General features: G+C 43.6%; 1 protein-coding gene and 2 non-coding genes across 3 annotated transcripts in view; 1 reads left to right on the top strand and 2 right to left on the bottom strand.

The window, feature by feature from the left end:
• Positions 1–3,689: 3,689 nt before the first annotated feature.
• Positions 3,690–3,768, bottom strand: LOC113913411. Its single transcript, XR_003517195.1, has one exon.
• Positions 3,769–3,846: 78 nt separating this feature from the next.
• Positions 3,847–3,988, bottom strand: LOC113913415. Its single transcript, XR_003517199.1, has one exon.
• Positions 3,989–4,376: 388 nt separating this feature from the next.
• ACAA2 (acetyl-CoA acyltransferase 2) overlaps positions 4,377–15,955 on the top strand; it is a 38,050-nt gene continuing 26,471 nt past the window's right edge. The window contains exons 1-2 of the mRNA XM_027577053.1: positions 4,377–4,753; positions 10,663–10,829. Of these exons, the coding sequence (XP_027432854.1) occupies positions 4,738–4,753; positions 10,663–10,829 (183 nt within the window). The 5' untranslated portion in view covers positions 4,377–4,737. The remainder of the gene's footprint in view (positions 4,754–10,662; positions 10,830–15,955) is intronic.

Here is a 15,955-nt window from a genome sequence, read left to right as displayed (position 1 = left end):
AACAAACAAAAGCCCAGGGCCAGATGGCTTCCCAGGGGAATTCTACCAAACAGTTAAAGAAGAATTAATACCTATTCTTCTGAAACTGTTCCAAAAAACAGAAATGGAAGGAAAACTTCCAAACTCATTTTATGAGACCACCATTACCTTGATCCCAAAACCAGACAAAGACCCCATCAAAAAGGAGAATTACAGACCAATAACCTTGATGAACATGGATGCAAAAATTCTCACCAAAATACTAGCCAATAGGATCCAACAGTCCATTAAAAGGGTTATTCACCACGACCAAGTGGGATTTATCCCTGGGCTGCAAGGTTGGTTCAACGTCCGCAAATCAATCAACGTGATACAATACATTAACAAAAGAAAGAACAAGAATCATATGAGCCTCTCAATAGATGCAGAAAAAGCATTTGACAGAGTACAGCATCCTTTCTTGATCAAAACTCTTCAGAGTATAGGAATAGAGTGTACATACCTCAATATCATAAAAGCCATCTATGAAAAACCTACAGCGAATATCATTCTCAATGGGGAAAAACTGAGAGCTTTCCCCCTAAGGTCGGGAACACGGCAGGGATGTCCACTGTCACCACTGCTATTCAACATAGTGTTAGAAGTCCTAGCCACAGCAATCAGACAACAAAAAGAAATCAAAGGCATCCAAATCGGCAAAGAGGAAGCCAAACTCTCACTCTTTGTGGATGATATGATACTTTTATGTGGAAAACCCTAAAGACTCCACCCCAAAACTGCTAGAACTCGTACAAGAATTCAGTAAAGTGGCAGGATATAAAATCAATGCACAGAAATCAGCGGCATTCCTATTCACCAACAACAAGACAGAAGAGAGAGAAATTAAGGAGTCGATCCCATTTACAATGGCACCCAAAACCATAAGATACCTAGGAATAAATCTAACCAAAGAGGCAAAGGATCTGTACTCAGAAAACTATAAAATACTCATGAAAGAAATTGAGGAAGACACAAAGAAATGGAAAAAACGTTCCATGCTCGGGGATTGGAAGAACAAACATTGTGAGATGTCAATGCTACCTAGAGCAATCTACACATTCAATGCAATCCCCATCAAAATACCATCCACTTTCTCCAAAGAAATGGAACAAATAATCCTAAAATTTGTATGGAACCAGAAGAGACCCCGAATAGCCAGAGGAATGTTGAAAAAGAAAAGCAAAGCTGGCGGCATCACAATTCCGGACCTCCAGCTCTATTACAAAGCTGTCATCATCAAGATGACACTATGGTACCGGCACGAAAACAGACACATAGATCAATGGAACGGAATAGAGAGCCCAGAAATGGACCCTCAACTCTATGGTCAACTCATCTTTGACAAAGCAGGAAAGAATGTCCAATGGAAAAAAGACAGTGTCTTCAACAAATGGTGTTAGGAAAATTGGACAGCCACATGCAGAAGAATGAAACTGGACCATTTCCTTCCACCACACACAAAAATAGACTCCAAATGGTTGAAAGACCTCAATGTGAGACAGGAGTCCATCAAAATCCTAAAGAACACGGGCAGCAACCTCTTCGACCTCAGCCGCAGCAACTTCTTCGTAGAAACATCGCCAAAGGCAAGGGAAGCAAGGGCCAAAGTGAACTATTGGGATTTCATCAAGATAAAAAGCTTTTGCACAGCCAAAGAAACAGTCCACAAAACCAAAAGAAAACCGACAGAATGGGAGAAAATATTTGCAAATGACATAGCAGAGAAAGGGCTAGTATCCAAAACCTATCAAGAACTTACCAAACTCAACACCCAAAGAACAAATGATCCAATCAAGAAATGGGCAGAAGACATCAACAGACATTTTTCCAAAGAAGACATCCAAATGGCCAACAGACACATGAAAAAGTGCTCAACATCGCTCGGCCTCAGGGAACTCCAAATCAAAACCTCAAAGAGATACCACCTCACACCGGTCAGAATGGCTAAAATGAACAAGTCAGGAAATGACAGATGTTGGTGGGGATGCGGAGAACGGGGAACCCTCCTACACTGTTGGTGGGAATGCAAGCTGGTGCAACCCCTCTGGAAAACAGTATGGAGGTTGCTCAAACAGTTGAAAATAGAGCTACCATACAATCCAGCAATTGCACTACTGGGGATTTACCCCAAAGATACAAATGTAGGGATCCGAAGGGGTACGTGCACCCCGAGATTTATAGCAGCAATGTCCACAATAGCCAAACTGTGGAAAGAGCCAAGATGCCCATCGACAGATGAATGGCTAAAAAGAAGTGGTATATATACAGAATGGAATATTATGCAGCCATCAAAAGGAATGAGATCTTGCCATTTGCAACGGCGTGGATGGAACTGGAGAGTGTTATGCTGAGTGAAATAAGTCAATCAGAGAAAGACATGTATCCTATGACCTCACTGAAATGAGGAATTCTTAATCTCAGGAAACTGAGGGTTGCTGGAGTGGTGGGGGTGGGAGGGATGCGGTGGCTGGGTGATAGACATTGGGGAGGGTATGTGGTATGGTGAGCGCTGTGAATTGTGCAAGACTGTTGAATAACAGATCTGTACCTCTGAAACAAATGATGCAATATATGTTAAGAAAAAAAAAGAAGATAGCAGGAGAGGAAGAATGAAGGGGGGGAAATAAGAGGGGGAGACGAACCATGAGAGACGATGGACTCTGAAAAACAAACTGAGGTTCTAGAGGGGAGGGGGGTGGGGGGATGGGTTAGCGTGGTGATGGGTATTAAAGAGGGCACGTTCTGTGTGGAGCACTGGGTGTTATGCACAAACAAGGAATCATGGAACACTACATCAAAAACTAATGATGTAATGTATGGTGACTAACAACAATAAAAAATTTAAAGGAAAAAAGTTTTAATGAAAAAGCCCATAACTTTTATTTATTTTTTTACTTTTTGGCATGTTTGGAGGGTGGCATATCTTTTTTTTTTAGACTTGAACTGTAAGATTTTATTACTATTTTATTTTTTTTAGTTTCAGAGTTTAGTGATTCATCAGTTGCATATTTCACCCAGTGCTCATTACATCAAGTGCCGTCCTTAATGCCCATCACCCAATTACCCCATCCCCCACCCACCTCCCCTCCAGCAACAATTTCTTTCCCTAGACTTAAGAGTCTGAAAAACCCTGTAACTTTTAAAGATCTCTTTATTTCCTCCACCTCTGTATCTCACTTTTAGGCATAATTCACTTTACATTCTCTCCTCTGGTTATTATTTTCTTCATTACAAAACACACAGTGGACGGGCTTAAGGCATCTCCTAGGGCTCTGGGACCATGTCTCCCTCCCCTCCCCCCCCATGGGGGTGGAGACTACTATATTAAGGTCTACATTAGAAAAACAAGGTGGTTTGATGTTAGAAGGACAGATGTGATATAGTAAACACAGCAAAATGTTAACAATTGCAGAATACAGGTGGTGGATGTCTGTGTGTTCACTGCATAGATGTTTCCACTTCTCTGTATGTTCAAATGTTTTCAGAGTAAGAAGGATGGACTTAGTGAGTATAGTAACACCTTGCAAGAAGGCTACAGGGGCCTGAAAGCAGGAGTCTAGGGCAGGCACACCCTGAGGGTTCACAGAACACCTCGAGGCAATCCACGGCAGCTTCCCAGGCACGGGAAGCCGACCCGCCCGAACCCTGGCGCTGTGGCTCTCCTGCTCGCCCGGTCTCAGTTCTCTGCACACACTCCATCACCTGGTTCCTAGAACTCAGATTGCGCAGTGGTCACGTCATCATCGACCAGGGCTCACAGTTACAGCGGCAGAGGCCTCCCTAACGCTCCCTCATCTCCAGCCTAGCCCGCGGCCCCTCATCTCCCCGCCCCGGTCCCCAGCCACACCTCGCCTGAAACGTTTTCATAATCCTCTCAGGCTCCGGGCCAGCGGCGCCGCCAGCAACGAGGCCCGATCATATAAGGAAAATTCTGCGAGCTCATCTGCGGGCTACACTGGGGACTCGGGGACTCCCTGCCCTCCGGCACTCGCTACGCTCCCTCGGACGCCAATCGCCCCCGCCCCCGCCCCCACCCGGCGTCCGGTCTCCGGCTCTCCCCGTCTCCCCGCGTCTCTCAGGCCCAGCGGCCTGGGCCTCAGCCCCTCCGCGCAGCCGCACCCCGCCGCCAGCGACAGAGGCTCAGCCAATCCCCTCGCGCCGTCCTCCGCGCGCGGCCCACCCGACTTCCGGCCCCGCGCCAGCGCGCTCGCCCACGCCCCCTCTCTTCGAGCCCCCTCCCAGCCTGGGGGCATCTTGGTGTCGGGACGCCCGGTGCAGTGATTACGATCTGCGGGATGAAGGGGAACATTCATACGGGATTACGGGGTGGGGGGGCGGATTATAGAGGCCAGGGATAGGATGGATGGGGTAGAGTCAAGTCCCTGTCTCGCTCTGGAAAAGAGAGGTGAAGTCTTTAAAGGCAAGAGCGAGGAAGAAAGGCGCCGACAAGGAACCCTCTCTTCTGCAAGGCCGGCGGCTGGCTGAGTTGTGGTTCCCACGCGAAGGCGCGCGGAGGGTGGCATCTTGCCCAAGGGGCGATGAGCTCCGACCAGCCAGCCAGAGGAGAGGCGGAGGGTCGGCAGCCTGCCCCGGAAGTGGGTGAAAGCGCGGGGGCGTGGCCCCTCGGAGCGCCGCCCCTGGCTTCAAAGGCCGGGACTTGGGCAAGCGCCAGTCCTCATCGGCGCAGGGGAAGTCTTGCGTCCTTGCTCGTTCGCGGCCATGGCCCTGCTCCGAGGTGAGCGTCGGGGGGCTCTCTCTGTTGGGGACTTGATGAAAGCCCAATCCGGAAGGATTGTTGGGGTCAAGGAGAAAACATACTTGTAAGGCACTAGCGACAGCGATTTCGGTGCAGTTTCCAGCTGAGGGTCGAGACCAAGGTTTACTTCTGATCTTGAAGGTCATTACCCCTCTTCGCGCAGACCACCCCTCCCCCACGCGGCCTGTTTTGTTTTCAGCTGTTAGGAAAATTCGGGCGGCGCCGGAAGCACCGGGGGCCTCGGGCGGAGGGCTGCTTCGCAGAGGATTCCCCATCTCCGAACAGGTCCTGGTTGCAGAAGTCTTGTGGGGACGAATAGACGGTCTCCTAGGGACTCCAGGGAATTTCTGCCCCAGTGACCTGCTCCGCCACATACTTGGTGGCATTCTTTTAGAAGACCAACTTATTCCCTTTCACTTCCATTACTTTAAATTGATTCCAGGAAAGTGCATCCCTAAGTACATAAATTCTACGGTTATTAACTTAAAAAAAAAAACCCTGTAAACTCCCTTCTCATAACAAATGGTCACAGTCAATGGAATTTTAACTTTCAGGAACAAGAAGAACCAATCCCCCGTTTTTCTATTAGCATGCATCCCCGTTGCACCCAACGAATCGTTCTCTTACTACTATTTGGCTTTTTTGGGAATGTTTGTGTATCCTTTCAAGGCAACTATATATATTATATCTATAAACAGAAATGGATGCTGTAGCAGCAGTTTTCCTTAATTTGTCCTGGTAGCTGTCTGTAGTTGCTCTAAATGAGTTACTATTTAACCTGAGGCAGGAAGGCAGTGTTCTGTTTTGCGTCCTAGTGGGATTTTTTTTCTGTGCTGTCACATCAGCGCATCTTCCAAGTCCCTTGGCAACCACTGATCTTTATTACTGTCTACATAGTGTTGCCTTTTCCAGATGGCATATAGTTGGAATCATATAGTCGGTAGCCCTTTTAGATTGGCTTCTTTCATTTACCAGTGTGCATTTAAGCTTCCTCCATGTGTTTTCATGACTTGACAGCTCATTTACTTTTATTGCTGAATAATCTTCTATTGTATGGATGTGCCACATCCATTCACCTGCTGTACGACATCTTGTTTTCTTACACGTTTTGGCAATTATGAATAAGCTGCTATAAACATTCGTGTGCAAGAGCAGTGATTGCTAGATCATATGGGTAGGATAGGTTTTGTTTTAGTTTTTCTAAGAAACCGTGAAACTGTCTTCCAAAGCGCTTGTGTTTTGCATTCTGGGCAGCAACAAAAAGAGTTTCTTTTGCTCTGCATCCTCACCAGCATTTGGTGGTGTTGGTGTTTTGGATTTTAGCCGTTCTAATAGTTGTGTAGTGGTATCTCATTGTTATTTTAATTTGTATGTCCCTAATGACATAGGATGTTGAATATATTTTCATATGGCTATTTGTCATCTTTATGTCATCTTTCATGAGGTGTCTGTTAAGAGTTTTTACCCACTTTTTAACTGGGTTGTTGGTTTTCGTTTCTTGAATTTTAAGATGTATTTGTGATGAGGGAGCAGAAGGCTAGCTGAAGACTAAGCATAAGCTGGACACCCTGCAACCTCCCTCCGCCCCCCACTCCTGGGTGGGCCCTGTGTGACATTCTTCCAGGAATTTCCCAACCGTGTTAATACCTTGCTAGAGGGGGAAAACAAGGGCATGGCCTCTGGTATCTTGTAGGTATCTTTGTAGGTCCTTTTTCCTTACATCCCCAACTCCCGAGTATATATAATCAGCCACTCCTGAAGACCTTGTTGCAGCAGCTCTTTCTGTGCGGGTGCTGTCACCATGGTTAAACCACTGTTCTGCATCAAAGACGTCTCAAGAATTTTTTCTTGGTCGTCGGCTCCGGACCTTACCCCACCGAAATTCACCTATATTCCAAAACCACATCATTTGTGTATATTGAATACCAGTCGTTAATCAAATAAGTTTTTTTAAGTACTTTTAGCTTGTGGCTTGTTCATTTCCTTTTACGTGTCTTTTGCAGAGCAGGACTTTTTTTTTTTTAAGATTTTATTTATTTGACAGAGAGACACAGCGAGAGAGGGAACACGAGCAGGGGGAGTGGGAGAGGGAGAAGCAGGCTTCCCACGGAGCAGGGAACCCAATGGGGCTCGATCCCAGGACCCTGGGATCATGACCTGAGCCGAAGGCAGACGCTTAACGACTGAGCCATCCAGGGGCCCCTGTGAAGCCCATTCAGTGGATTTTTTATTTCAGATATCTTTCAGTTTTAGAATTTCCATTTTGATTTTTTTTTTTACACTTTCTGTTTCTTTGCTGAGATGGCCTATCCTTTATTATAAGCATATTTTCCTTTACATCCTTAAGCATAGTTACTATAGATAACTGCTTTTGAAATCTTTGTCTGTTAATTCTAACATTTGGGTCATCTTGGGGTTGGTTTCTGTTGTCTTTTCTCTTAGAATGAATCATATTAAAACAAAAAATAAAAGAATGAATCATATTTTCTTGTTTCTTCATATGTGCATTAATTTTGGATTGTAGCATGGATGTTGCATATGAAACATTGTAGAGCCTGAATTCTTTTATGTTCTTCCAAAGCGTGTTAATTTATTGATTGTTTTGTTGGCTATTTATTTTTGCAGGCAGTTAATTTGGCTGAACTCAAACTCTGTCTCCCCTCTAGAGGGCAACAGCTCAAATCTAAGTTCAGTTCTGTTAGCCTTAGCTAAGGTGTTTTTAGGGGTGCATGGTTAAAGGGTCAGCTAGATCTTTAGACAGAATTCGTATATATGATTTGGGCTCCTGCTTGTGGTCCTTTCCTTTCCCAGATTCATTCTCATTTACCAATGGCTGTGGTTGCCATGAACTCAGTTCTCTGAGTCTTCAAGCCAGTAAGACTGTGAGTTTCTGAGTTCTAGCCATTCACGTAGTGTGGACTGTTTGTCTTCAAGTCAGAGGCTATAAATAAATGGGAAACTCACCCTGTACTCTTCCCTTCTTCCGTATCTCCTCCATATCTGCCTAGTTTTGTTCATTCTCCAAGGCCTTCAGGTAGTCATTCTTCTATACTGTCATCGTTATTTGCAGGAGAGTTGATCAGATAGGAGCCATGACCACACGCAGGCTGTAATGAAATTAAGAAGACGACATGGGAAGGGGACAGAAAAATGAAATAAAATACCAATAGAAAAATAGGTAAACTATTAAGCAAGGAGGCTTAGAGGACATTTGCAAAAATTCAGGAAGATATAGTGGCACAGAAAACCCATCTATCAGAACAGAACTTCTGTAATGCACTGAAATAATATTTATGGTCTTGTAAATATCTGAATATTAATATCTGTAAATATTAATTCGATTTGTTCCAAATCATAGTTGCATGTGTTAGGAGTAACATTCTTTTATTTTTTAATGTTTGGGGTTTTTTTTTCTAAGATTTTTAAAATTTATTTTAGAGCATGAGCAGGGGGAGGGGCAGAGGGGGGAGAGAGAGAGAATCTCAACCAGACTCTGCGAGGTACCTGAAGCAGGGCTCCATCTCATGACCCTGAGATCCTGATCTGAGCCAAAATCAAGAGTGAGATGCTTAATAACCAACTGATGCCTAACCTAACTGAGCCACCCAGGTGCCCCTCCTAAAATTCTTTTATAATGTGAGTTTCTCAAAGTAGGAATGAAAGGAGAAGCTGAAGTTTTGTTTTTTGTTTTGTTTTGTTTTGTTTTAATTTTTTGACAGAGACACAGCGAGAGAGGGAACACAAGCAGGGGGAGTGGGAGAGGGAGAAGCAGGCTTCCCGTGGAGCAGGGAGCCCAATGTGGGGCTCGATCCCAGGATCCTGGGATCATGACCTGAACCGAAGGCAGGCGCTTAACGACTGAGCCACCTAGGCGCCCCTTTGTTTTTTGTTTTTTGAGTTTTTTTTAGGATAGGTTGAGTTTGTTCCATGAAAGAGATAATCTCCACTAACGTAATCGGGAGAATTGTACTTAAATACCAAGAGTGGTATAATGTTTGTATGGTCTCAATTATAGGTTAATATCTTGGCACAAACCCATTGTTAAAAGTCCCATAATTTCTTGGCAGGACATGGAAATGTGAGCTCAGATTGTTTGGGGGGAAGCCAATGTATGCAAAGCACCAAGCATGGAGGTTTGCCACATACTGAGTGCCTCCTGTGTGCACCACTGTACTATTTACCTTGCAGGATTGTTGGGAAGATTAGATAGTATATGAAAAGTGATAAAATGTCTAGTGCTTTGTTGGTGCCTAATAAATGTTAGTATGATGAAATGGCTATGTTGGGTGCTGCTTCCCGCTGTGCAAGTTTTGCCTCACACAGCTCTAGTGAGTGTCACTCTCATCGGAGACTTCTGTAACCCTTTTGGGGGGAGGCAGCAGTAGAGTGTCTCAGGAAGGAGCAATTTTTCTTTCTTTGCACAAGGACATCAGTTGGACTAAGAGTAATACCATAAATTTATAGTCTTAATTTACATTAATAGATGTATAGATAATTCCCCTTTATTTTTGTGGTTAGATCAGGAAATTTTGTTGTATTCTAAGTGACATGTTTTACTAGGATATTGGCAAACTAGAACGTCTTTAATCCCCCATTAATGTCAAATGAAGAAGTGTTGGGGGGCGCCTGGGTGGCTCAGTCGTTAAGCGACTGCCTTGGGCTCGGGTCATGGTCCCAGGGTCCTGGGATCGAGCCCCGCGTCAAGCTCCTTGCTCGGCGGGAAGCCTGTTTCCCCCTCTCCTACTCCCCCTGCTTGTGTTCCTTCTCTTGCTGTCTCTCTCTCTGTCAAATAAATAAAATCTTAAAAAAAAAAAAAGTGTTGGAAGAATGCTTTTTATTTACTTCAGATCTGGGAGATCTTACAGGTTAGCTGACTCCAGATCTGGAGGGGTTACCAGTGCAAAAGGTGATCTCCTTTGCCCACTTTGTTCCAAGGGTAAATGGTAATGGTTCATGTAATTTGAAATTTGTAATTTAGTCATCCTGTGGCTCCAGAAGTACAGGCATATATAATTCACATTCAAAGCATTATCAACTCTACAAACAATTTTTCTTTCCTTTTTTTTTTTCCCTCGAAACTATTTTTGTGACTTGGGATGCATTTGGGTAGACTGGTGGATAGAAGACTGGGTAAGCTGGCTTAGCGCTTAGCTCAGTAGGAGGAAAAGTCATACCTTAGGTTGTCCATTCATGGGCACACTGCTTAACACAGTGGAGGATGCCTTCTTACTATAAGTTTTCTAACAGGAGTCTTTTTCTTTCACATCAGGAATTTTCTGTGGGGTGAGTGATTGGCCTCAAACCTCAAGAGAATTTCTAATATGGAGATTCTTTGACTCTATGATTAGGCAACATACTTCACATCGAAGAAGCATTTTAGTTGGTTTTTTTTTAAGATTTTATCTATTTATTTGTCAGGGAGAGAGAGAACAAGCATGGGGAGCGGCAGGCCAAGGGAGAAGCAGGCTCCCCATCGAGCAAGGAGCCTGATACGGGACTCCATCCCAGGACCCTGGGATCATGACCTGAGCCAAAGGCAGACGCTTAACCGACTGAGCCACCCAGGCGTCCCAGCATTTTAGCTTTAACCAAATGTGTCTAGCATTGTAAATCACTGGAGGACAAGAATGTTTTCTACCAGGATGGATTTACACTGCAGCATGCAGTTCTTGGGGACAGCATATAGGTATTGCTCAAACTGATACCCTTTCATTAAAAGACGGCTTCTGTGAGTGTGACTTGTTCCATGTATCATTGTGTGATAAAAATTGTCTGAGTTCTAACTGAAAACAGTACCTAATGCTAGGTTTCATAGTGAGATTATTTAAAGCATGTTAGGGACACTGACGAATCTGTCACTGCTTAAAAATCTCTCTTCATTGCAATAGGTGTATTCATTGTTGCTGCTAAGCGAACACCCTTTGGAGCGTATGGAGGGCTTCTGAAAGACTTCACGGCGACTGACTTGACTGAATTTGCTGCCAAGGCTGCTTTGTCTGCCGGCAAGGTCGCACCTGAGACCATTGACAGTGTCATTGTAGGCAATGTCATACAGGTCAGTAGGGCAGAAGGGAGGCATTCATTCTTACTGCTTTATGTTATCAAAAAGATAATTTCTTTAATATGTCTTAATGGTGAACTAGTTAATAATAGTTAAAGGTATTTATGATTTAAGTAATCCTGTGACCCTAGGAGTGATGGCATACATCATTCAAAGCCACGTATAATCTGGAAGCTATATATCTGTCCCATTGGGATTACATTTCATTGCTTCTTTTTTAAGATTTTATTGATTTGTTTGAAAGAGAGAGAGAGACAGCGAGAGAGGGAACACAAGCAGGGTGAGTGGGAGAGGGAGAAGCAGGCTTCCCGTGGAGCAGAGAGCCCGATGTGGGGCTTGACCCCAGGACCCTGGGACCATGACCTGAGCCGAAGGCAGCTGCTTAATGACTGCACCACCCAGGTGCCCCCATTTCATTGCTTCTTAATACCAGATTCATTTCCTTGACTTATCTAAAGTTAATTTGTTCTCTCTGTGTACCAACTAAGGAGGGTAGAAAACCCAGTCAGTGTAACACACCTCCGATAACTTTTTTTCTTTAAATTTTTTATTGTTATGTTAATCACCATACATCATTAGTTTTTGATGTAGTGTTTCATGATTCATTGTTTGTGCATAACACCCAGTGCTCCACACAGAACGTGCCCTCTTTAATACCCATCACCAGGCTAACCCATCCCCCCACCCCCCTCCCCTCTAGACCCTCAGTTTGTTTTTCAGAGTCCATCGTCTCTCATGGTTCGTCTCCCCCTCTTATTTCCCCCCCTTCATTCTTCCCCTCCTGCTATCTTCTTCTTTTTTTTTTTCTTAACATATGTTGCATTATTTGTTTCAGAGGTACAGACCCGTGATTCAACAGTCTTGCACAATTCACAGCGCTCACCATAGCACATACCCTCCCCAGTGTCTATCACCCAGCCACCCCATCCCTCCCACCCCCCACCACTCCAGCAACCCTCAGTTTCTTTCCTGAGATTAAGAATTCCTCATATCAGTGAGGTCATAGGATACATGTCTTTCTCTGATTGACTTACCTCACTCAGCATAACACCCTCCAGTTCCAACCACGCTGTTGCAAATGGCAAGATCTCATTCCTTTTGATGGCTGCATAATATTCCATTGTGTATATATACCACTTCTTCTTTATCCATTCATCTGTGGATGGACATCTTGGCTCTTTCCACAGTTTGGCTATTGCGAACATTGCTGCTATAAACATTGGGGTGCACGTACCCCTTCGGATCCCTACATTTGTATCTTTGGGGTAAATCCCCAGTAGTGCAATTGCTGGATCGTATGGTAGCTCTATTTTCAACTGTTTGAGGAACCTCCATACTGGTTTCCACAGGGGTTGCACCAGCTTGCCTTCCCACCAACAGTGTAGGACGGTTCCCCTTTCTCCACATCCCCGCCAACATCTGTCGTTTCCTGACTTGTTCATTTTAGCCATTCTGACCGGTGTGAGGTGGTATCTCTTTGAGGTTTTGATTTGGAGTTCCCTGAGGCCGAGCGATGTTGAGCACTTTTTCTTGTGTCTGTTGGCCATTTGAATGTCTTCTTTGGAAAAATGTCTGTTGATGTCTTCTGCCCATTTCTTGATTGGATCATTTGTTCTTTGGGTGTTGAGTTTGGTAAGTTCTTGATAGATTTTGGATACTAGCCCTTTCTCTGCTATGTCATTTGCAAATATTTTCTCCCATTCTGTCGGTTTTCTTTTGGTTTTGTGGACTGTTTCTTTGGCTGTGCAAAAGCTTTTTATCTTGATGAAATCCCAGTAGTTCACTTTGGCCCTTGCTTCCATTGCCTTTGGCCATGTTTCTAGGAAGAAGTTGCTGCGGCTGAGGTCGAAGAGGTTGCTGCCCGTGTTCTCCTTTAGGATTTTGATGGACTCCTGTCTCACATTGAGGTCTTTCAACCATTTGGAGTCTATTTTTGTGTGTGGTGGAAGGAAATGGTCCAGTTTCATTCTTCTGCATGTGGCTGTCCAATTTTCCCAACACCATTTGTTGAAGACACTGTCTTTTTTCCATTGGACATTCTTTCCTGCTTTGTCAAAGACGAGTTGACCATAGAGTTGAGGGTCCATTTCTGGGCTCTCTATTCCGTTCCATTGATCTATGTGTCTGTTTTTGTGCCGGTACCATAGTGTCATCTTGATGATGACAGCTTTGTAATAGGGCTGGAGGTCCGGAATTGTGATGCCGCCAGCTTTGCTTTTCTTTTTCAACATTCCTCTGGCTATTCGGGGTCTCTTCTGGTTCCATACAAATTTTAGGATTATTTGTTCCATTTGTTTGGAGAAAGTGGATGGTATTTTGATGGGGATTGCATTGAATGTGTAGATTGCTCTAGGTAGCATTGACATCTTCACAATGTTTGTTCTTCCAATCCCCGAGCATGGAACGTTTTTCCATTTCTTTGTGTCTTCCTCAATTTCTTCCGTGAGTATTTTATAGTTTTCTGAGTACAGATCCTTTGCCTCTTTGGTTAGATTTATTCCTAGGTATCTTATGGTTTTGGGTGCCATTGTAAATGGGATCGACTCCTTAATTTCTCTCTCTTCTGTCTTGTTGTTGGTGAATAGGAATGCCGCTGATTTCTGTGCATTGATTTTATATCCTGCCACTTTACTGAATTCTTGTACGAGTTCTAGCAGTTTCGGGGTGGAGTCTTTTGGGTTTTCCACATAAAAGTATCATATCATCCGCAAAGAGTGAGAGTTTGGTTCCTCTTTGCCGATTTGGATGCCTTTGATTTCTTTTTGTTGTCTGATTGCTGTGGCTAGGACTTCTAACACTATGTTGAATAGCAGTGGTGATAGTGGACATCCCTGCCACGTTCCCGACCTTAGGGGGAAAGCTCTCAGTTTTTCCCCATTGAGAATGATATTCGCTGTAGGTTTTTCATAGATGGCTTTTATGATATTGAGGTATGTACACTCTATCCCTATACTCGGAAGAGTTTTGATCAAGAAAGGATGCTGTACTCTGTCAAATGCTTTTTCTGCATCTATCGAGAGGCTCATATGATTCTTGCTCTTTCTTTTGTTAATGTATTGTATCACGTTGATTGATTTGCGGACGTTGAACCAACCTTGCAGCCCAGGGATAAATCCCACTTGGTCATGGTGAATAACCCTTTTAATGGACTGTTAGATCCTATTGGCTAGTATTTTGGTGAGAATTTTTGCATCCATGTTCATCAAGGTTATTGGTCTGTAATTCTTTTTGATGGGGTCTTTGGTTTTGGGATCGAGCTAATGGTGGCCTCATAAAATGAGTTTGGAAGTTTTCCTTCCATTTCTGTTTTTTGGAACAGTTTCAGGAGAATAGGTATTAATTCCTCTTTAACTGTTTGGTAGAATTCCCCTGGGAAGCCATCTGGCCCTGGGCTCTTGTTTGTTGGGAGATTTTTGATGACTGCTTCAATTTCCTTAGTGGTTATAGGTCTGTTCAAGTTTTCTGTTCCTTCCTGGTTCAATTTTGGTAGCTGATACATCTCTAGGAATGCATCCATTTCTTCCAGGTTATCTAATTTGCTGGCATAGAGTTGCTCATAATATGTTCTTAGAATTGTTTGTATGTCTTTGGTGTTGGTTGTGATCGCTCCTCTTTCATTCGTGATTTTGTTGATTTGGGTCATTTCTCTTTTCTTTTTGATAAGTCTGGCCAGGAGTTTACCAATCTTGTTATTCTTTCAAAGAACCAGCTCCTAGTTTCGTTGATCTGTTCTACTGCTTCTTTTGGTTTCTACTTCATTGATTTCTGCTCTGATCTTTATTATTTCTCTTCTCCTGCTGGGTTTAGGCTTTATTTGCTGTTCTTTCTCCAGCTCCTTTAGGTGTAGGGTTAGGTTGTGTATTTGAGACCTTTCTTGTTTCTTGAGAAAGGCTTGTATTGCTATATACTTTCCTCTCAGGACTGCCTTTGCTGCATCCCAAAGATTTTGAATAGTTGTGTTTTCATTTTCATTGGTTTCCATGAATTTTTTTAATTCTTCTTTAATTTCCTGGTTGACCCATTCATTCTTTAGTAGGATGCTCTTTAGCCTCCATGTATTTGAGTTCTTTCCGACTTTCCTCTTGTGATCGAGTTCTAGTTTCAAAGCATTGTGGTCTGAAAATAGGCAGGGAATAATCCCAGTCTTTTGGTACCGGTTGAGACCTGATTTGTGACCTAGGATGTGATCTATTCTGGAGAATGTTCCATGGGCACTAGAGAAGAATGTGTATTCCGTTGCTTTGGGATGGAATGTTCTGAATATGTCTGTGAAGTCCATTTGGTCCAGTGTGTCATTTAAAGTCTTGATTTCCTTGTTGATCTTTTGCTTAGATGATCTGTCCATTTCAGTGAGGGGGGTGTTAAAGTCCCCCACTATGATTGTAATGATTGTATTGTTGTCAATGTGTTTCTTCGCTTTTGTTATTAATTGCCTTATATAATTGGCTGCTCCCATGTTAGGGGCATAGATATTTACAATTGTTAGATCTTCTCGTTGGAGAGACCCTTTAAGTAGGATATAGTGTCCTTCCTCATCTCTTATTACAGTCTTTGGTTTAAAATCTAATTTGTCTGATATAAGGATTGCCACCCCAGCTTTCTTTTGGTGTCCATTAGCATGGTAAATGGTTTTCCACCCCCTCACTTTCAATCTGGAGGTGTCTTTGGGTCTAAAATGAGCCTCTTGCAGACAGCATATCGATGGGTCTTGTTTTTTAATCCAATCCGATAGCCTGTGTCTTTTGATTGGGGCATTGAGCCCATTTACATTCAGGGTAACTATTGAAAGATACGAATTTCGTGCCATGGTATTGCCCGTAAGGTGACCATTACTGTATATTGTCTGTGTTCCTTTCTGGTCTGTGCCGCTTTTAGGCTCTCTCTTTGCTTAGAGGACCCCTTTCAATATTTCTTGGAGGGCCGGTTTCGTGTTTGCAAATTCCTTTAGTTTTTGTTTGTCCTGGAAGCTTTTTATCTCTCCTTCTATTTTCAGTGACAGCCTAGCTGGATATAGTATTCTTGGCTGCCTATTTTTCTCGTTTAGTGCTCTGAAGGTATCATGCCAGTCCTTTGTGGCCTGCCAGGTCTCTGTGGATAAGTCTGTGGCCAATCTAATGTTT

This window comes from Zalophus californianus, chromosome 14 (assembly GCF_009762305.2).
Source record: "Zalophus californianus isolate mZalCal1 chromosome 14, mZalCal1.pri.v2, whole genome shotgun sequence".
Classification (NCBI taxonomy): Eukaryota; Metazoa; Chordata; class Mammalia; order Carnivora; family Otariidae; genus Zalophus; species Zalophus californianus.
The sequence above is the reverse complement of the archived record's forward strand: the minus strand, read 5'-3'. Positions and strand labels throughout refer to the sequence as shown.